Raw genomic sequence first — 21,594 nt, 5'->3', positions numbered from 1 at the left:
GAGAAGAGGCGAAACAATCATTATTCTGTAGTAATTTTCAACATTGAGAAAATGTCAGTATGACTGACACCCCCATAGCCCCTTCACATTTATATGGCGCTGTACGTTCTTCTAATATTAGGAAGGACTTTAGCAACAAAATAAATTGTTGTTTTATATTTTGTGAAACAGTTTTTTTTTAACTACTTCATTTCACGTTATCTACTACGTCTCATTATTGTTTGCATTTTCTGCAGTTCATATACTTTCAGTGTACTACGATATTAAAACAAGAGCTGCAATGTTCTATTTAAATATGCTATATGTGAAAGCCACTTCTTTCTGTTAATTTATAAAATATCTCAGCCAAACGTGAATGTTGTTTATTATTAAAACATTTTCCGTGAAACATTCACTCAATTTATTTTAATTTGTAAGAAAAAAAAAATTCACAAAAGAAAAAGAATTTTAACGAAGATAAATATTTTCATAAAAAATTATTAAGAACAATCTTTGTTCAATGACAAAGAAGCCAAGCAAATTCGTACACACTTTGTATCGCATCCACATCTTACAAATCCAAAAAAAAAGACCATCTCAACAGAAACACCAGAATTTATTCATCGCATGAATTCAGATGAAAATAAGCCGCAAACCTCCATTGCATGCTAGAATCAATCAAACCATGCCTAGCACCATAGCACCAATCACCTGAACAATTTTGCTTCCATGGTAATATAACACAGTTATTTCAATAAATTATTCCTTTCGGATATATACTTTGTTTTCTCGTTCGTATTGAACTCTGCAACCGATAATAAACAAAAACAAATTTGAAATGCTCTACTTTTCTAGTTTGATGGTTCGGTTGTATACATTGCGACACAAAAGTTATATATTATTGCATTATACATGATACGAGGTTGGTCTACCTTGTTCGAAAATAATTTGGAACCTAAGTAACTGGAAATGGAAATTATTACGGGGAGGGAAAAAAATAAGGAAAAAGTTCTGCATTGTTGTGAATCGATTAACCATGACCCTCAAAATCCAACAAATGTATTTGATTGTGGCGCCAAAATTTACGTTCTGGCATTTTACCAATATTGCTCACTGTATTGCATGCGATTCCGTCTTGATACTTAGAGATAACACGTTGGTTACGTAAGAGCGTAGAAAAAAGAAGAAGATAGAGGCAGTGTGTCAACAATTATTATTCATCAGATAAATATGCGAATTCTAATTGGAAAGAAAACGAACATCAGATCATTTTAACTCAACTAGGGATATATCGTTGGAAAGTCCGGTTTTCGTGTGAAGTTTGTTGATCTGAGCCGTAGTCGTTTTTTTTTGGAAAATAGAAAAATGTTGAAATATTGTCAATCATTTCTGTCTTGAATCTTTTAACAGTTTTTTGTACTAAAAAATGTGAGGTAAATTGACGTTTTACTCACGGGGGCGAAGCTTCACCTCAAGCTTTTGAATAAAATATCGCAAGAAATGGGACAAATGATGCCAATGGATTATTTCCTTTTTTACCGCCTTCTGCTGTGCATCGGATCGGTCCACAAAAAGAACAATTTATATCATTTGTCCAATTGGCGATGTTGGGAGCTCTAAAACCAATATTTTATGTTTTGGCTAGTGGTGTAAAAAGCCATTTTCGACCCTTGGGAAAGCAAAAACATATAAAAACATTCTTGGCGCGATTATGGAGCTTTAGGTTCGACTAACATCTATATTATGCCGATAGACAAGGGTTAAAATAAATTTACATTTGTAGACCGTAAATCAGTTTTATTTTTGGCTACTGATTTATTCGGATCATGTCCAATAGTCTAAAATAAAAATGGATTCATCCATATGTTGGTAAAACTATATAACCCAATGACTATCTTTTATCGGAACTCATAATTTCATTTGTCTTTATACCGAACAAAAAAATTGTCTATCCAACGAAATTCCAACATTTAAATAAAATGTAGTGAAGACTTAAAATTACCGTATTTATTGCCATGCAGTAGACAGATTGATGAATTTGAACATCTTTTTTTCGTAGCATATTGTGGAATAGGGGTTGAAGCGAATATAAATAATTTAAATCGGTTTTTCTACGGTTGTAGTTCTGTACGCTATGGATTTTTGTATATTAGTTATTTATTGGATAGATTGAGTCGGGCCCATTTTGTTTGCGTTGTAATTGAAAGGAGTTTTTTTTGCTTGCATAATTTGTATACTAAATGATAACATTATGAGGTTGATTATAGGTGTGCCTCATTCACCATAGTACGGAGTAAGTTATTGTCGCATGACGAAAAACAAAAAAACAAAAAAAGCATTCCCCTAACAGACATAAAGTCGCCTTAGAATCTTTTATTTTTCGAATTGTTGTTATGAAAATAGTAACTAAGTTATTGTCTTACAGTGTAGCGGGGAAAATAAACAGTTTCGTACTTGTTGTTAATGCAATTATATCAATGTTATTGCCTACAGTAAAAATTAAAAGGAACGAAATAACGGAAAATGTAGCAACAGCAACTTTTATTTGCCATTTTATTTTATTTCATTTTACTGCCATCATGAATGGTCGGAAGATTTTTGTGCTTAGAAAATACTCAAACGTGCCACTGGTTTTCTTTTATAGTTTTGGCTTTACAGTGAGAGAGAGAGAGAGAGAGAAAGAAATATAATGTAAATTGACTAACAAACGTTAATGTAACACGCAACAAGTCTTAATAGCGTAGCATTAAGTTTTCTGGGGACAGAAATTTACGTAGTAACCGAAAGCATTAGAAGGATATTTCCTTTTTCGGAACATAAATGCTTGCGTCGAGAGCAGCGCTTGATTATTATTACATGTATAACGTAAAAATGAAATCTATATACGCAACACGCTTCATTAACGGCATAATAAAATGTAAATTGCCTTTTTTTCGCTCCACCCCGCTGGAATGATAAGGAGATAAAAATGGAACCTTTTCCAATATTTACAAGATTTACCGGAAAATTTACACACCAAATTACGGTCGTTTTGTAACGAGAGAAAAATCGATATCCATGCCCAAAATGAAACTAATTTGCGGTTGTAAATGGAATGAAAATTTTTCTGCTCGAAATTAGATCGAAATGTTGACGATAGTTGGAAAATATTGGCAGCAATTTTCTTGAACGATACAAATTGCTAAACTTTTATTCTACTGATTTGTGTTGATTGAAGGTATGGAGAAACCTAGTTTAAGTTTGCCAGCCATAGATTTAATCTACAGATCTCGGTCGGTTGTTTTAATACTGTTGGGACAGATATAAACTATAATTTCCGGATGGTTAGATGGAAAGTTCCACATCCAAACCAACAAACAATAAATTTCAGCAAATTCAAAATGATGTCGGTTTATAGCGAATGTGTGTACTACATATCCTAATTTGGTAATTGAGCTACCAATTCAAATCAATAACCGAAACCGAATGCCGGAATAAATCATCCAGGGCATAAAAGATTATTTAAATGAAAATTGTGAATGTTCAACTTGTTGGAATGATATGCTATCAATGGATTGTTTCTCTTTCCGCTAATTTCGATATATAAATTAATTTTTATATATATATAATGGAACAGCAGCTGTGTAGTTTCGAGAATTGTATACATGCTAATGGATAATGTTAGAAGTCGAAATTTATAATTTAACGGAAAATTTGTTGACTTTTTCAATTAACTATGTTTATTAATAACACCGCAAACGAATTCGTTTTCAAAATGTTGCTAATTTGTGCTTATTAATTTGAAACGATGAAGAAGAAAACAAAAATCAATCCGAGAAAGTTGCACACAAAAACTGTAATTACAAAGAACACAAAGAATATCTTTTTTTCTGTTTATCTTTTTCTTAAAGGAAAAAAAACGAGTTGAGAAGTTCATAAATAGACGGCATAGGTCGTTGAATTATTCAGAAGATACACCCTTCATTAAAAATTGAAATAGTCGTTTGGCTGTGTCGATTTATTAAAAATGTAACTTCGTAATACGGGAATCTATTGACACGCACAACAAAACTTACAATTTACTTTTCATTTTTAAATATAGATCAGAACAACACCGCCGCATCCCTTACCCATGTTAATAAACTACACACAATTATAACATCTATTATAGTACGCTCTGTATCCAAAAAACTTGTTTATCAAAATTATACTCAGAATTTGAAATTGGTTATTTTTGGTAAGGCAACAAGTTCGGTTTTTGGTATTCATTACGATTTCATTTACATTCTCGAATATATCTACTTATGATAAAATCTACAAATAAAATTACGACGCTTGTTTTTGTTTGGAAATTGTTTCTAGCGCTGGCTAATTAGATATGGACAATAATTTATTCGATGTTTTGTGTGTCTGTCGACCGCAGTCGTTTACTATTATTGTAATTGTACGCGGCACGTTCTTAGTCGATTTTTTTTTCGATCAACACGGTAAAGCGTCAGGGTAAATTAGTTTCTTTCACCAATGGTAGATGTAAGCATGACCCTAAAAACGACTGTACATCTTTTTACCGACAACGACGGCAGACCTAAGCGACGAGCCTAGTTCTATATTTCAAAATGTATGTTACGAAAAGCTTTTCTAAATGAGACGATTTTTCAGCCAGAAATAACAATTTGGTAAGAATTATTACACTTCTGAATTCTGACTCAATTTAACCCCAATGGCCCATAACACATTTGTTGGTAAGCTTTTCCATCGTTCGGAGGACTGAGTTTGAACCGTTGGCAAAGGACGGTTTGTTGGAAACGATGTAGCTTTTGACCAATTATGTTAGCATCCATTCAAAATTGTCAGAGCCGGACTGGCTACCAAAAGGTGCATCGGGCGAATTGGCTGAAAAAGGCTCAGAGGTGCCTAAATAAAATTTATTGTTCTGAGGAGATCCAAAAAGCAAAAGACGCATCGGGCATTGCCCAATCGCCCAGTATAGCCAGTGTGGGCCTGAAAATTGTTTAAGGCTTTCACAGGCGGAAGCTCTAAAGGCCGACATTTTCAAATCATCTAATCAGATAAAAGATTTTCTATCAAAGGCTCAGCAATACCTTAAACAATGGAAGTAACAGATTTGATGATCATATTATAATGGCGAGGCGATACTCTTTAATACATCGTATAAAATGACAGTAGCGGAAACCAGATCGGGTTGAATGTTCAGTTAAGAATTTTCTTTTATCTTCCTTATAAAATACTAGAGCAGAATGTGAGGTTACAGCGGCAGTTAAGAAACCACAAATGCGTTGGCATCTCTTAAAATCGCGGAAATAATGAAAGTGACGAACAACCTTATGTAAATTCGCCCGAAATGAGAACCGTTTCCACAAGATTATGATTCCAACAGCTTTGTCACGAAATAATGACACCTAACCGGTGTCACAACGTTTCGTTACGACATGAAATGTATTTAAATTCGTTATCTTATCATTTTCATTCAACGAAAACAAAATTGATCATCAATTGAACGCTGTGCTTTCTAATCAATTTTTATTTTTTTTCTTTGAAATTTCTCTATGCTTCGGATTCCATATGTGTAAGAAACTCATATACGGCGTTTCTTGGTATATAATTATCCGCGAAGATTATTTTAAGAAGTCATTTCGCGATTGCACACACTTGTCACATTTTATTTATAGTTTGACAGAAACAATAAATAATTTGCCGATTCATTTACAATCACACATTATGCAGTGGTAAGTCATCAAAGTGTAAGAGGTTAAATGTGATAATGTGGCTAAGTGGACTTTGACAATCAAAATTACGTTTAAATCTGAATGGCAGAATTTGCGGTTAGAAACTGTCTGTCTATTGATGTATCAAAGGCAAAAAATATAAATAAATCACGAAACGTTATGTCACGGTGGATTAATTTAATTGCGAATCGTTTGCCCAAAACATTCAGTTTTTTTGCATTTTCATTAAAACGATGAAATATTGAACTGTCCGAATGTTCTCTGAAAGAATTTAAAACTGTGCTCGTAATGCATACACTGATTCTGCAACAAGAGATAGTGATTGACAAATTGCTACACACAAAGGCCACTCAATCAATTAACAACAAAAGAGACACATCCATATTTTCACTAATGAACTTAAAGCTCGATAATTGTCATCATGTGTATACACATCGTCTATGGCAAACATTTTGACAAATAATAAATGCAGGACAAAAACAAAGTCAGCTGAATGTATCAAATCCATACGCATATGCACACATTTTAGGTCAAATCCATCTAAATTCTTATTGTCACAATATCGTTGAATGAGGTTCTATGCAAATTTGCCATTCGTATCGGCCGAAAATATATACATTCATGAAAGTTTTATAAATAAGAACACCATCAGAGTAAACTGGTCCAATATCATCATATACATGGATAGACTATGAAACGCAGATGCGAAATTTCGCACGCAACACCCAAAACAGGGTACATTTACACAATAACCAACAGCACATTATTAAAGATGTGATCAAGAGGAGACGAATCACTGAATTTGCAGAACATTTTTTTTTTCTTGTCCGCCTTCGATCAAACAAAACTCAAATTGATCAACACAGTTTTTGTTGTGTTCGACACACACAAATCCACACAATCGTTTCTTGCGTTTCTCGTTTCGAATTTTATAAATAGAGAAAGAACCTTAATAGCAACAAATTTAGTATACCTTGGTATGCAATTCGGCGGAGTTCTCTTTTCGACTTCCCATGCTGCAAACAGTTTCATCGGAACGGGTTTATTCATATTGGATACACGTTCGCGGGTGATTTTTTCTGTCATTTTTGACAGCTTAATAAATTTGCACCACCCTAAATATGTGGAGCTCACAAGCAAAACAAAAAAAAAATATTTTCTTTTGAAGCGACAAAAAACACCTTTTTTCACAATATTATTCGACTGGTCACATTAGTATTCACTCACACTTGATGGCAATCAAATGTTGCCGTCATCATTAGCGTTTTATGCACACAATTTAATACATTTTCTTTATTAATTTGGGTTTTTCATCCATTTAGTTTGGAGGAGTAGAACAAATAAAAAATTACTCTAACAAAGCTAAACACTACACTGAGTGACTTGAGTGACTGCACAAGTCAGATACATCAACTTCTTTTCAGAATGTCACTGAGATGCCGTTTTGAAATGTGCGCACAAGCACAAATTGTACTAGATAGACGAGAAAAAATGTAAGAAATGGTCTGACGCAGTTTACTATTAAGTTTTTGAAATTGAGCGGAAATTTCGTTGTTGTTTTATAATTTGACCGGGCGTTATTGTTAAGATGAATTTATTAGAATTTTTCAGAAGTGCAGAGGGGTTGGAAAATGTTTTGCGATTTCTTTGAGGCGCACCAGATGACATTTCCTGTATCGGCCGTTAATGCGGATGAGAGAGAATACATTTATCCATTTCTCCACTATTAAAGATCTCTCAAAAGAATTCGAGCAGAGAGCTACAGAGCAATCTATGCATTATGCATTGGTCTATAGGGTGAAGTTGACAAAAAGGGATTGTATATGCACAAGAGGTGTGACTAGTGAGTAAGGCTCGTAGTGAACAGTGTCATCTAGATTCTGAAACTGGTGTTCTATCATCAGATATCAAATGGCACTTCGTTCGGGCTACAACTCGCAAATACGTTAATAACAATTAAAACTACTGATATCTATCGAAAGAACTCATCACAATCTTTGGCCTGTCCAGGGTTCTATATATACTTTATTGTGTGTTCATTTTTCAACTTTTTCCTTTCTATTTTTTTTTCTTTGCAGTCTAAAGCAGGTATAGCACCAACAAAATTATAGAATTGTCAAATTTCCCCAATTTGTATTTATGGTAAACTTGAATAGAGGTGACCGTAGGTAACAATCAACAATATAATACGATTCTTTATAAACTGTTTTTCGGTGAACAGTAGAACAGTGAATATCATTTCAATTTCTAAGATGATTATGGTGAATTTTCTCTCAACAGGCTCAAACTGGTAACGGCGACCCGGATGAACGATCAAGTGGATCAGGTGGAAACTATAGTTCAACTGTAGCAAAAACTTCTGACGAAGTACCTAAACAGTAAGTTCTGGGTAATTATGGTCCTTAATATATGTAGTAAAATGCATGTAAGAAAAATTGAAGTACAAGATTTGAAATCAACCGATTAAAAATACTTTATATATTTCTCGCTTAAAAAACGCACTTTATCTGACCGCAAACCTCGATATAAAGAAGACTTTGCGATTCGCGTATAAACATCAAATACATAAGCCCCTTCGGGTCGGGCTGTAACACCCTACTTATCAAATACACAACTTGGAACCTCGGAAGTAATATACTATTGATCGATGGAAGCAATAGACCAAATAATAATACTGGTTATATGCTTGCCGTCTGTAACAGGTTAAAAACTTGGTTTTATACACAAATCCAGCACATTATTATAAACGACAGGATGAGCGAAGGTTATTATAGCTCGACCCGTCTTTTATGTAACGTATTGTTCCGACGGTTAAGAACATTATCCATACCATATAACTATATGTGACACTCTATATTGAAAGACGTCCGTTATAGTTGCATAAAGTGAAATTATTTGAAGGAAGTGTAGTGCTGCAGGTGACAAACTACTCTATTTGTAAACAATTAATCTCACTTCATCAACATAACGTACCTTTTATAGGGAAATATAGGGTGGTCGGAAAATACGTTTTTCGTACTGCTGCATGGTTAGTTGTATACGTATATGTTTCAGACGGTTCATTTAGGACATGAAATAGCAGGAGTCATACAACTTATGTAATTGGACAAACTAGGCCCCACCTTTTAGGCGGGTCAGGTCGATTGACTGACAATTTTTTCATTTTAATTTTTTTTCCGTTGGTAAACTTACGAAACATCACAAATAACTTAAATAAAAACCATCGCTTGAGTACAAATTATTTGGAAAAGTACTTTTTTTGTTCTCCATTTTCTGGTAAATTTGCGGCCAGATTTTTAATCCACAATAAATCATAAATAGACAAGAACTCGTGTGAATTACGGCCTTCGCTCCGCTCTGCCCGCAAACTTCCCACTCGTGTAAGTTGTCTATTATTCAGTTTCATAGTCTTATTGCTAACGCTAATCAAAAGTAAAAGATGCGAATGTGGAACGATTAGAGGACTCTTTCACTTTGGTACAATATAAAATAGTACGGTAGATGTTCTTCCCCTACACTTATGTACAAAAAGGACGCCCCCGGTACTTACTACATTCACAAAACCTTTAATCAATTTCCAACAATGGAAAATACTGTTTTTCCGGAATAACTTCCAGATCCTTAATCCCACATAGCCCATCTTCGAACTTAACCTCATGAATTCAATTCTGCGTCGTTTAAAAAATAAAATTAGTAATCGGTTGATAATTACTCAAGTTATCGTGTTTACAAGCAAAATATTGGGACAAACAATTCCGTTTTTCATAACATATCATACAACCTTTCATACAAAAATTTTAGTGTATTTTCCGGCATAAGACCCTGACTTACAGTCAAGGGAACTAGGACAAAATCAAGGGTTCAGTGTGTACAAATAAAAACACTGTGAAGCAATAATGGCATTCGTCGGAAATTTTACTTTTTATATTTCAAGCAGTTCTTTATAAACCTTCAACATGTAGAACTTTGTACATATCGCAAAATTCACAAGACTATTTTCGATCCCTAGTTATGTAATAGTTCTTTACGTGGACGTCAGATTTTAGGCAATTTCGCGAACGAAGTGAGGACGAAAAGCGCAAGTGCCTAAAATCAATCGTCCGCACAGAAACGTATACAACTTACGACCTAAATTACGATAAAAATTCATAAATTTATGTCCAAAGCATAAAAATTACTATTTCTCTACTATCGAATAATAAGTAGTCGCCAAAGGAGCTAACACCATGTTTGTTCAGTGGAGAGGATGGTTTCACTCAAATATAAATTTAGCAGGGTCTTGCACTGTGTCGGTATTTTTCAGCTTGATAGGCTTGATATGAGACGATAATAAGAATTTTCCCCTGAAGTATAAGTGTCCTCATGATTTCAACTAGCATTGATAGTATTATGGCCATGGATCTTGTTGACGTTTTCACCACTTATCAGCACAAATTTTCTGTAGGTCAATGTGTCGCTGTTGTAGTTTTCAGGATAAAACTTCAAGAAATGACCGTATTCCGCTATGAAAACAAGGATGTCACTTTTGTAGTTTACAGGTTAAGTAGTACGTCGACCCATGCCCTATTATATGATTTCGCGACAATCATGAAATGATGTCAGTATGAACACACCTCATTTTATTTTAATGTTTTGTGTCACCCTAGATTTTCTTTTCTGAAGTTTATGTTGTTATTCTGTTCATACAGACATCATTCACATTATTAGACAACAATATGTTACGGTTGCATATATAAAAAATGTTACCGATAGATAAGGTGCATTTCTTTAAATTAAAGCGTAACGTGTAACATGAATAGCACAAGGAATATAACGAAAATATTTATGCGTCCTAAACAGCATTTATTATGCAAATGGTAAAATAGGGTCAACTAGAGAGATTAACGTTTGGTATTTATCGAACAATTCCACTTAAATATAACGATTAAAAAAAAGCATATAATAAACTGGCTGACAATATGAAAACGTAAATAAAACATTTTTATCCCACAATATTTTATCGGTTAAATATAAAAAATGTGTGCTCATAATTTCAATGTTTTCATTTTATCATTAAAAAATAATAATTCTCTACTCGTTTCAAAAGTAAAACCTGGAAATGTTTAATACATTTGGCACCTCTCTTATAGATTCATTTATGAGCAATTTATTTTATGTTCTGCTAGTTAGGTACTCAAAAGTAAAGTTTTCAAAATAATATCGGATTATCGAAGTAAGAAAAAAATGTGATGGAAAACACTTGTGTTTACAAATTAATGAAATTGTTTTCGATTAAACCATATTTTTCTTTAAATTAATATTAATGTTAAGGGGACGTTCTAGCCGAACGTTTGAAAAATTGTACAGGTGGCAATTAAAAAGAGGTACTGTACGTTCATGTGATATTTTTATAGTAGACCATTGTCGTAGAAGTTGAGTACCATTTTTAATCGCAAATAGGAAACCTTGGTTAGTCTGTAGAGGAACCACAATTTTTGTTTCAAATACTTCATTCTTTGCGCTCCATTTTTAAGTATAACTTTACTCTGGTAAAATAAACATGTCATAGCTGAGGTGAAATTTGGTCAGGCTTTCATTCCAGCATCCTTTGGCCTCTTCTCCAACCAGACCTCCTTTCCGCGCCCAAACCGTTCTCTAACTATAAAACTAACTCGACAGTATCTTCTTTTCTCGATTTTTGTCTTCCTATCTATACCGATAAAAAGTGACGATAAAATTCGACCCGTTACTCATGTTATGGAATCGACCACCGTATACCAATTTCCAACCGTTTCAGATATCCGATATTGTTATACTATATACAAAATGTTTGAAAGAAAAAAAGGGCTGTCCTCTTAACATGCACTCGTTATTATTTTAATTTTGTCATCTACACGTCATATGGATATTTTGTGAGATGAACAGAGTAAGAAGTGGTGATGAATATTGTTAAAGTATAACGAAACAATATACCAGAACAAATAAAACAAAAAAAAAAATAAAACACGAGATATTCTATGTATTCCGAGATATAAAGGCATTTCATTCGGTGATATAGTAAAATACAATTTTCTTTTAAAGAAAAGACAGGTAGTCCATATAGTTAAATAATAAATTTTATTAGTCATTCATTTGACGATAAAAATCCTTGGTGTTAAGATCTGGTGCGATAAATACACACGTTATTGTAAATTGAGTGTGCTCTGTTGTCGGTGTTAATAAAATAAAGAAATTGTTCTGGGCCTGTGCTTGGATAAAAAAGAAACAACAAGTTATGATGTCGAGTCGTGGTCCATCGATTACGCATAATGACGAAGAAGAATCGAAAACAATCCTGGAAATTGGTTTGAGCAAGCAGCCAACGGACGGATTAAGTGGTGTGGTGAGCCATTATCCACACTATCCACAACCATTACCGATCCATAGGTCTCATTGGATCGATATACCACAACCGGAAATTGTACCACCGCCGTATAATTTATCGTTTAGCAGTAACAATCATGAACATAAAATCGTTCGAGTACCGAATGTGGTGTGGAAAGATCGAGTTGTGCAAAATGAAAAAGGTAGGAATTGCATAGATCTTAAGACTGAATACTAAAAAATGTAAAAACAAAAAACGTTCAGTGAATCGGAAGAGTGGTTGAAAACTTGAAAATCGTCGAGTGTTTTTTTTAAAGGTTACAAATACGGAAATAGTAAAGAAAAGAAAAACATTTACCACTTTCAAGTTCAATTGCGAAATTGTTAGATTTTCGATCAACATTAGACATTTTTTTTGAAACTTAATGTCCTCTAACGCAGTAAAATACATTCTAATGTTACGTGTGGTGGAATTATTATTCGCGCGTTTTTCTTCGCTGTCTAAAAGTATTTTGACAAATCACCATTAGCTATTTTAGCCATTTAAAAAACCTGACCAGTCTTTCAGTGAATTGAAAATTTTTTCAGCATTGTATCTCCGACTTACTGATAATTCTAAAAAAAACTCCGACCAGAACAGAAATTAAGTGAAGTTTCATCAAAAAGTTTCACTTACCTCCCGTGTATCAATCATGAACTAATCAATAACTTTTTGGAACTTATAGTTTTCCGTTCAAATAGAGCACCAATTGCAAAGATAGTCTTGTGACATCACCCATGAGGTTCACTATGAAACCATTTGGTTTACCCCATTCAACGAGTAGTAAAATGTAGTAAAAATTCAGGCAGACTTTGCAAACACGTCTAATTAACATCTGCACAAAACATATTGGGATGATTTTTTCAACATATTTTTGCATCTCTAAGTGTTTAGTAAAGACGCAACGATTGCCAAAGTAGCTCTCACGGACGTTGTTCGATTTTTGGTCCTCTTTATTTTGTAAACAATTCGGTTGCTAGAGAGCTGCTTCGCCATTGCTTGATTCTTTTTTTTTTAAATCGAACTCTTAGCCTTTCACAGACCGCAGTATAATTTAGTAAGGTCTACTATTTCGAATGATCTAACAATTTTCAAGAAAACATTACATTTTGTTAAGTAAGATTACAATAGTCAGAACTCGTCATTTATTTTTGCGTCGTTCTCGATAACACATCAATAGAGCTGTTCGTAATAAATTAATATTTTGTTGAAGCCGGTCATAATTCTATAAATAAAATAAAATTTAAGGAAAATTACGTTAAACCATTTGCGCAGTTAATTTAACAAATATTGAGTTTGTTAATAATCACCTAAATAGTGAAACAAGAGGACATTCAAATAGAACACAAATGGGTTAATATAGAATTTCTGCCGGTACTCACACTATTAACATATTTTCATAAGTGATGCAGACAAAAATTGAACAAAATTAGGGAAAAGAGACATACTAAGACATTCGAAAGATTTTTCTCGCCGATCAATCAAATACTCAATTTCAAATTCATTTATTCAAAACCATGAACACACGAGTCCTTATCGTGCTGACTTCACTGTTCTGATTTCTTTGAAAATTCAAATACTCCGTCGGAATCCCGACAAAAAGGTGCATCCGATAAAAACACGACGGAATTTCAACTACCTCTGTTTGTCGTGAGACCGACCGTATGACCATGTGCTGGAGGTGACGAAGAATGCGGCGAAAAGGTTGGGTTTTCTCCGGAGATGTAAGAGGTTTTTGTCCCCTGAAGAACTTGCCACTGTATATAAAGCCTTTATACGGCCTTTCCTTGAATTCGATTCCCAGTTTCGGATAGGAGCTCATCCGACAACGTTGAATCTTGTCGAAATACTTCAAAACATAGCCTTCTGACTGATCGGTAACACAAATTTAACGAGTGGGATTTACTCTGTCGAACACCGACGTATGTTAGGTGCCGATACTATGGTCTATCGACACTTCTATGGTGAGTGTTCATCGGACATATTGAGCATAGTTCCACCGCTACACAATTCGACTTTTATCACCCAAACGTCGTGTGTCTTCTAGATTCTGTCGCACGCTAAAGTATAGGGGTAGGGGAATCTTCGACTCAACTACGATTAGATTGTGGAATGGCCTTCCCGCATGTGTTTTACCTTCCCAGTAACAAAAACATTCTTATTTTCTAAACTCCACTCCTTTCCTTTAGGCTAGACTATTTTCAAATATGGAGCATCAAAGAGTTACCGATTTTCTTGTGCCTATACTGCTACCAAGTAGGTACAGTTTAAGAATGTTGCAGGAATGGTCATGTCAATCTGATCTATGTTATTATATTAGATAGTTTGCGCAAATGACGTATAATTTATAAGTCATCTTATAAGTTGGAAATAATAAGTAACCTTACAGGACTTCTTGTATGAAGATGTGCTTACAATTTCCAACTTATAAGTTGACTTATAAATATGGAAATTGCGCAAAGTGACTATTCAAAGGCACACAATTAAGACTTCATCTGTTATCGAGAGTGGCTACAAAAATTACAATGAACTCCACCTAATGCATCTATTTGTATAGTAGCAATATACAAACTTACAAATGAAGTACTTGACCTAGCATCGATCTGTTAAATATATTTGGATCAAAAATATTTTGATTCAAAGAAGTAACAGTAAATACATCGACTTAAGTAAATTTTATCAAATCTTCTTGTCTAAAAATACCATATTTGAGCGAGCATTTTCAAACTCTCAGATAGATTCTACACTTTTGGTGAAATGACTTTTATAAATGTTTTATTTTTCTGTTCTTTTTTAAAGTATTTCAGTATGACGTTTTGCCTTTTTCGATTTCAGCCTCATCGTGTTCGTCAATGACTCCTTTTATTGATTCAAATGGTAAGAAGGTCTGAAAATTTATTTTATTTGTTCTAGTCTTCTGTTTTTGTTGATCGTCTGTCGTGTAACCGTTTTATTTTCTGCTTCCAATTCCTATCTGAATGAAAAATGAGCAGGCCGTACCGTATGTATGTGTATACTCGCTGTTTGCATTGCCATGCTCTCTGCAAGTATATCTTTATAACAGTAGAAATGATTGCCCTACTTTCTCCTTGTGCATCCATAGGTGTTGGAATCATTTCACCTAATAATGTTATAATAAGTCAATTATATCCTCAGACAAACTGAGTGAAACTGATGAAGAGTAGCGACTGTAGAAAATCAGAATAGTAGACTGGATACACGCTTTGAGCAAGTCTTTTCGAGTGATATTTTTAGCCTTTTTTATTTCCCCGTGGTGTGATTGTAGACGTTAAGGTTAGTTTCTTAGTGGCTTTTTGTATTTTGTTGATTTTCTATTTCTATTTCTATTGAGAGTTCATCTCAGCAAGTGGGAGAAAATTTTTATGGAATCTATCCCCATCTCTGAAGAGAGGGTTTTAACGTTTAATATTCCTTTGACAAAAACAAATCAACAAATCAACAAATCAACAATGTCTGGTCGTTCCATTGATTCAATGCAAAAACGGGTAGTGATTTGTTGTCGATAGTGACGACCAGAATAGGTAATACAAATGAAGTAAAAGATTTAGTATCGAACGTTGAAAAGAAATTTTGAACAAATTTCATATTAGGTTCGACATCTTTCTTCTTGGCTCCAGGTTAAGGAAAAAGATTTTCAGCAAACTGTCTTCCACTATTTCCCATTAAATATGACTTCCGCCTGCATTATTCCCAATCTAATTGCTTCTCAAATTTATTTCGCTTCCAGCAGATTATAAAAAGTCGGCGTGTGATCGTGAACGCACTAGAATGAGAGATATGAACAAGGCATTCGATCAACTGCGTTCGAAACTTCCGATTTCAAAGCCATCTGGCAAAAAATATTCGAAAATTGAGTGTTTAAGGTGAGTCATAAATATTTCTTCACTTGTATCGGTTGAGCATTGAAGTGAGATTTATTTTTCGATTTTAGGATAGCAATAGGTTACATAAAGCATCTTCAAGCGTCTTTGGAGTATCCAGCCCCACCACAACACTACTACGAAATGTCCGATCACTATCACGATTCAGCCAGTCCACAAGTGTGGACAGCTAGTGCAGCCGGAACATCAATAACTCCAACGAATATCTACTATTTGCCTTAAAATACTTAAATTTCGCCAAATTGAAACTACACAAAATGTTTGCTGAATAATTTTCATTCGCAGCGGATGAAGCAGTGTGTACAGAAAGTAAATAATAAATACCAAAGTTCTAGAAATTGAGTTTTCTTATCGCCATAAATTGATCCAAAATTTCATCCGTAACAAGTTTACGCTTCTCTTGATGTTCGGCTACAATCGGTTGTAGGGTTTCGATGGCCAATTTTTTAATCTCACCACTAAGCATTTCACCTTTGCTGTACGATAACCGCACGTTCTCCAATTGGTCGTCGTCGGGCAAAAAGAATCGAAGCAATTGATATGATACGTCAATGTCGGTGTTGGCGCCTAATCGTCGCTGATCCTCTAGAGTGACTTGGCCGCCAGAAAATGCATGTTTGTTGATCTGAAATTTGATTGAAATTAACAAGTGCAAATGATCGTGCTATATTACACAGTAATAGGATTGATTAGAGGCTCATAAACAAACAAAATGATCGACTATCAATTACATGTCATAGAATCAAAGTTATCGAGCTCTCGCTATCTATTGTATTGAGTCTATTTTCTTACAAAAGTATTTACCCACATCGAACAATAATCGACACGTGAATGATTAAAATGTCAACGAGGTAACGTCGCCTGATAAAAATATACTTTGCAGGTAATGCGACATTCATTGTTACGGTAAGATATCGGAAAGTATGTAAATCTCAGTGGACGATTTTGTGAAGCCTTTTGAAGTAGTTGCAAAAGTTGTCGCAAAAAACATTTTCCTTTTACGAATTTTGCAACTTCTTTTGCAACTACTTCAGGCGGGTATTTTGTGATCTTTACGATATGGGAAACGGTTGAAATCAAAAAACAATTCACATACCCAAAAAGTACTCATATTCTTGGTGGTGAGTATTCATGCCATAAGTGCGCCTTCTATTTCAAAACATACTTATTTTGTGCAACTGTCAGTTGTAAATATTTAAATTTTTGGCGCAATAAAGACGTAAACTCAAAAAGTGGCGACAACCGCACGATTATTTTTTAAATATATTGCCCTGACGAAGCGATTCCATAACGCGAAATGTGAAAACGCACGATTTCCCCCCCGAAGAAATGAAGGTCGAGCTCAAGCTTCTCTTATCGGTTTCGAAGTTGATTTGTATTCGTCTCGATCTGTTTAACTTCCATTAATCTAAGTAGTTTTAGCTCATCTCTATGTTCAGTTTGTGTTAGAATTTTCAGTTCTGGTCGAGACAAATCAATCTTTAAGCCGATAATCGGATTTTAGCAATGGATCTGAGAAATTGAATCGTTGCAAATAATTTTGTTCAAGGTTCAAATTAACTAAGTCAAATTTTCTAGTAATTTGATTGGAGTTAAAAATGTGTTAGATTGAAACATAAAATTGACGTCCCCCTTAAACGTTGTGATGAATAATAAATGCTGATGGCACTCCCAGGCATATTCAGTCGATAATTTGTAGGTCTTTTATGTAGGTCAATTATCACAAGACTTATTTGTTAAATAATTATCTAGCCCCCAAACCTTCGTGAGTTAAGTCAAATTATTAATTATCGCAAGACGTTTTTCTGTAATTTGTAGAATTCAAATTTAGATCGGCCAGATTGAGAAGTCAACTGTTGAATGTTGGTTTCGGAAAGATTTCATTGACTTCGTTACTCCACCTGCGTACCAAACAAACTAACGAAAAAATTAATTAAAAACAACTAGTTGTTATCAGGCACATGAATCAGTCTATTTTGCATATGGCTTGTGTTTCTCGTAACAACTGATTGTTGAACGATATTTTCTATTTGTTACCACCGAATTGTGGAATTAGAATGCCATTCAATGCGTTGGAAATATTTTTAAACTCATTTGCTCAATAAAAATAAGGTGTGGTATGGTATGGTAACGTAGACGCCAGCAACAAGTCAACAATTCTGTTACAAATTATTTAATTAAATAAGTTGACTTAAGCTTTTTATCGATCGACTTGACGTGATGGTGACAAATCCACCATATCATAACGATTTACGATATCTGTAATCTAATTCCGAAAATACAACCGGTCGGGGTTGGTATAAAGGATTTTATCCAAATTTATTTTCAGTACAGTCTCGTTCCACAGACAACAACGATAACGATAATTTTTGTCGCGAAGAAATTCTAATCACGTCGCATTGAAACTTTATATCATGTCAAGGTTACAATTTCTGTTCGCTACGTGTCTAGTGTTAACATTCGTCTTGTTCGGTGTACATGGACAAGGCCTTGGGTATGGATCATATTGCAGCCTGGCCGACAACTGTCGCTCTCAATTTACATGTATCGATGGACGCTGCGAATGTCGACATCCTAGACACCAACAATACGAATCCTCAATTGATCGATGTGTAAGTGGCCTGTTGGCTCCTTGCACTGAAATCATTGATGAAGAAACTGTGCAAATTCCATGCATTGCCAACGCTGAATGCAGAAACGAAACTGGGTTTCCAGAATGTATGTGCAGGAATGGCACGCGTCAATCTGGCAGAAGCTGTGCAGCTGAATTTGGCCAACCATGCACATTCAACCGAGATTGCTTTAGCCCAACTTCATTCAGCAGTAATCCAATGATTTGCAAGAATCAAAGATGCGACTGCAGAGACTTAGAAGTCTTTGATGAAGCTAACGGCAGATGTGTAGGGCTGGTGGGAGAGATTTGTGGAACTGGATATGTTTGTGTGGAAGGTGCCACTTGTGAAAGATTCGATAGTTTTGATGGAATATGTCGGTGTACAGGGGCATTTTTACCAACACCTGATAGAAGATGTGGTTTGTCACAATGCCGTGGTTTGTAATTATAGTCCAGTTGTGGCTGCTGCTGTTTTGACACAGTCAGTTGATCAAATTAAATGTCGTCCTAATGCAATTGTTGGTGTTTTGTGAATGTAATGAAGGAAGACTATTCCGTTGCGAATGCTTAATCGACTTTACAGTCCATAAAAGCTTTTGGAGGCTAGATCATTAACATATAATTTTCTCTGCTTATGGCTCTCTCTACTCTACAACGTAGACTCTACATTGAGCGACGAACTGCGTGTCATTCATGATACAACTGGTAGAAGTTGAATACCGGTTCTTCCAACAATGCTTTTGTGAAAGCTCTACACCAAACTTAATCTGAACCGATTCAACCAGGTACGGTCTCTTTACAAATCTAACAATCTGTCCAAATCTCTCTGTGGTAAGCAGACGTGTTAGCCATTATGCCATTGAGTACATATTGGGAGATATACACGAAATATGAATGTGTCCAGACCCAATTTTTCCACCGATCGATCAATTTTAAGTTGTCACTTTTGATAGAAGGGCAGCTAATTCTGTAGTTACATGAGTCAATATCAACGCTTTACCAACTGATACGCTAGTGCAAGGGACCCGATCTTTTACAGGTGTCCGTGAATTTGGTTCAATAAAATTAACAAATATGAACCGTAAAGCGGAACGTTGTGATAAAGCAATGAACGAGGTGTGATAACATCTACGAAAACTGAAATTTTTACACGGAAACATTCAGCTAAGTATGACACAATTTTTACTGATTGCATATCTTCTTCCGCATCGGGTATACATTATGAATGTGCAAGAATGTTAGTTGCGTTGATTCTTTGATTAAATTAATAGTCAAGACGTGTTGAGACATCGATTGAGACTGACAATTTTCAACGTATAAGTAAATTCCCTCGAGCTATCACTTCATCAGTCTTCACACACACAAGCACTGGAAGATTTCTCACCTTGTTTTTGATTTCCTTCGAAGTATCCGTCAAAAAGATTGCCGAATTCGTGTCACTAGCAGACATTTTAGTTTTAGCCCCTTGCAGTGCTGGGAAGAATTTCGAATGGATTAAGGCAGGCTTCGGTAACTTAAGTCTCGGCGCAACGTCCCTGGTCATCCGGAAGTAAGGATCTTGATCGATAGCACATGGAATCAAACATCGAACCTGCACATCGTAACCCATGTGAATACAACAGTCAATTCAATGGAAATGAAACCGTCTTACTGTTTTGTCACCGAATATGAATGGAAACGTCGACGAAAATGCTGGCGCTGCTTGAACAGGTGGGAATCCAATTTTACCGATAGGATCCGCATCACCAAAACCGAATATTCCGCGAACTTGATTGAATGTGACCCGTTTCGCAATTCTGATGACATTCTGGTACATTGCCGGACATTTTCTGGAAATAATTTCGGTCATTTTGAACGGAAACGACACAGCGATTGTAGTTCGAACGTAACGAACCCCATAAAGTCCAGATCCGAAAAAATGAATGTCTTGTTCACATCGAAACCCATTGCAATAATGTCCTTGGCATTGTCTCGGGCCAATTTCATTGCTTGTTCAACTGTTAAATCCTTCCACAATGTCTTCTCGTCATCGGTCAACTGGATCACCAACGGTACATTGAAGGCTTCCTGCAGCCATCTGATAAAAGGTAAATTACTCAACGTCTAAATATGACACGATGAAATTGGCTGATGTAACATACGAACATCTCCCCGAAATCGTTGAGTCCAATGAACTTACTTTGTTACTATGAATGGTACCAAATGTCCTAAATGTAATGATCCGGACGACGGACCACGTCCCGTATACAAATAGAACTTTTTCCCTTGCTCGACCATATCCAAAACAATATTCAATTCTCGATGTGAGAAGAATATACCACGACGAATGAGATGATGTACGGGCTGACCGGCTAATTTCTCCAAACGGGCTACCAATTCGGAATCGACTTTTGAACATCCGAAACGTTCTGGATGAAAACATTTACGTTTGATCAGTCAAAATTCCAAAAAAATCGAGGAGAAATTTCTCATTTCAAACCTATGAGTTTATCATAATCAACGCCGGCGTCCGAGGTACTAGCTACATTCCATGGATCGACAACATCATCGTCCAATTTTAATTCTTCCACTTTATCGGTTACACTAGGACTTTCACTCATTTCGCTTATTTTTAATAAATAATTAATTGATAAAATAAGTTAAATTGTTGACAGTGTTGACTCATAAAACGTGTCAATTAAAAATACTGTGTTTTTGCGATTATTTGTGTGTATGTATCGTGTGTATCAATCTAATGACATCGTGTGAAGATTGACATTCAAAAGATATTTTAGCGTAGAGTTAGTGGCTGCCGTTGATATTCTCATAGACGTGAAGTTAGTATCAGTCAATCTGTTTACTAATGATTCACAATTAAAATAATGTTTTCATCGCTTCAAAACCACAACAGAAATGGTTCACACGAATACGTAAAAGTAACGTCTGAGTAAAACAAACCCTTAATTGAAATACATTCTCCCAAATCCGCATTGTCGCACTTATTTCATTAAA

General features: G+C 35.1%; 3 protein-coding genes and 1 long non-coding RNA gene across 9 annotated transcripts in view; 2 read left to right on the top strand and 2 right to left on the bottom strand.

Moving 5' to 3' along the window:
* LOC119069186 (phosphofurin acidic cluster sorting protein 2) overlaps positions 1-7,135 on the bottom strand; it is a 47,916-nt gene extending 40,781 nt beyond the window's left edge. The window contains exon 1 of one of the 3 annotated variants that reach the window (XM_037173127.1): positions 6,679-7,135. In XM_037173127.1, coding sequence (XP_037029022.1) covers positions 6,679-6,791 — 113 coding nt within the window. In that variant the 5' untranslated portion in view covers positions 6,792-7,135. The remainder of the gene's footprint in view (positions 1-6,678) is intronic. The other 2 variants (XM_037173128.1, XM_037173129.1) reach the window with 2 other exon arrangements.
* Positions 1-21,594, top strand: part of LOC119069306 — a 481,283-nt gene that overhangs the window by 307,561 nt on the left and 152,128 nt on the right. The gene's annotated exons all lie outside the window — the stretch shown is intronic.
* LOC119069275 (class E basic helix-loop-helix protein 22) lies at positions 11,662-16,323 on the top strand. Of its 4 annotated transcripts, none has more exons than XM_037173334.1 (4): positions 11,662-12,250; positions 14,923-14,964; positions 15,836-15,971; positions 16,040-16,323. In XM_037173334.1, the coding sequence occupies exons 1-4, from the start codon at positions 11,959-11,961 to the stop codon at positions 16,209-16,211; spliced, it is 642 nt and encodes a 213-aa protein (XP_037029229.1). In that variant the 5' UTR covers positions 11,662-11,958; the 3' UTR covers positions 16,212-16,323. The 4 variants fall into 4 exon arrangements, with proteins under 4 accessions (XP_037029229.1, XP_037029230.1, XP_037029231.1 ...); XM_037173335.1 differs by having other exon boundaries at positions 11,663-12,250; positions 15,839-15,971; XM_037173336.1 differs by lacking the exon at positions 14,923-14,964 and having other exon boundaries at positions 11,666-12,250.
* On the bottom strand, positions 16,248-21,350 carry LOC119069232 (tryptophan--tRNA ligase, cytoplasmic). The gene is made up of 6 exons (XM_037173272.1): positions 21,083-21,350; positions 20,783-21,011; positions 20,498-20,680; positions 20,255-20,432; positions 19,988-20,194; positions 16,248-16,614 (listed from the first exon to the last, which is right to left on the bottom strand). Exons 1-6 carry the CDS (start codon positions 21,201-21,203, stop codon positions 16,321-16,323), a joined length of 1,212 nt encoding a protein of 403 aa, XP_037029167.1. The 5' UTR covers positions 21,204-21,350; the 3' UTR covers positions 16,248-16,320.

The sequence above is a fragment of the Bradysia coprophila genome, assembly GCF_014529535.1.
Source record: "Bradysia coprophila strain Holo2 chromosome X unlocalized genomic scaffold, BU_Bcop_v1 contig_26, whole genome shotgun sequence".
Taxonomy (NCBI): domain Eukaryota; kingdom Metazoa; phylum Arthropoda; class Insecta; order Diptera; family Sciaridae; genus Bradysia; species Bradysia coprophila.
Note: the sequence above shows the minus strand (reverse complement) of the source record. Positions and strands in the feature narration are given on the sequence as shown.

Bases quoted from the DNA above. Each gene is read 5' to 3' on its own strand.
- LOC119069232 (XM_037173272.1), bottom strand. From the start codon at position 21,203: ATGAGTGAAAGTCCTAGTGTAACCGATAAAGTGGAAGAATTAAAATTG. The intron at 20,681-20,782 runs GTAAGTTCATTG...ACCTTTTATCAG, and splicing joins GTACCATTCATAGTAACAAA to ATGGCTGCAGGAAGCCTTCA. The intron at 16,615-19,987 runs GTGAGAAATCTT...ATCAAATTTCAG, and splicing joins CGAAGGAAATCAAAAACAAG to ATCAACAAACATGCATTTTC.
- LOC119069275 (XM_037173334.1), top strand. From the start codon at position 11,959: ATGATGTCGAGTCGTGGTCCATCGATTACGCATAATGACGAAGAAGAA. The intron at 12,251-14,922 runs GTAGGAATTGCA...TTTCGATTTCAG, and splicing joins AGTTGTGCAAAATGAAAAAG to CCTCATCGTGTTCGTCAATG. The intron at 14,965-15,835 runs GTAAGAAGGTCT...TTTCGCTTCCAG, and splicing joins TCCTTTTATTGATTCAAATG to CAGATTATAAAAAGTCGGCG.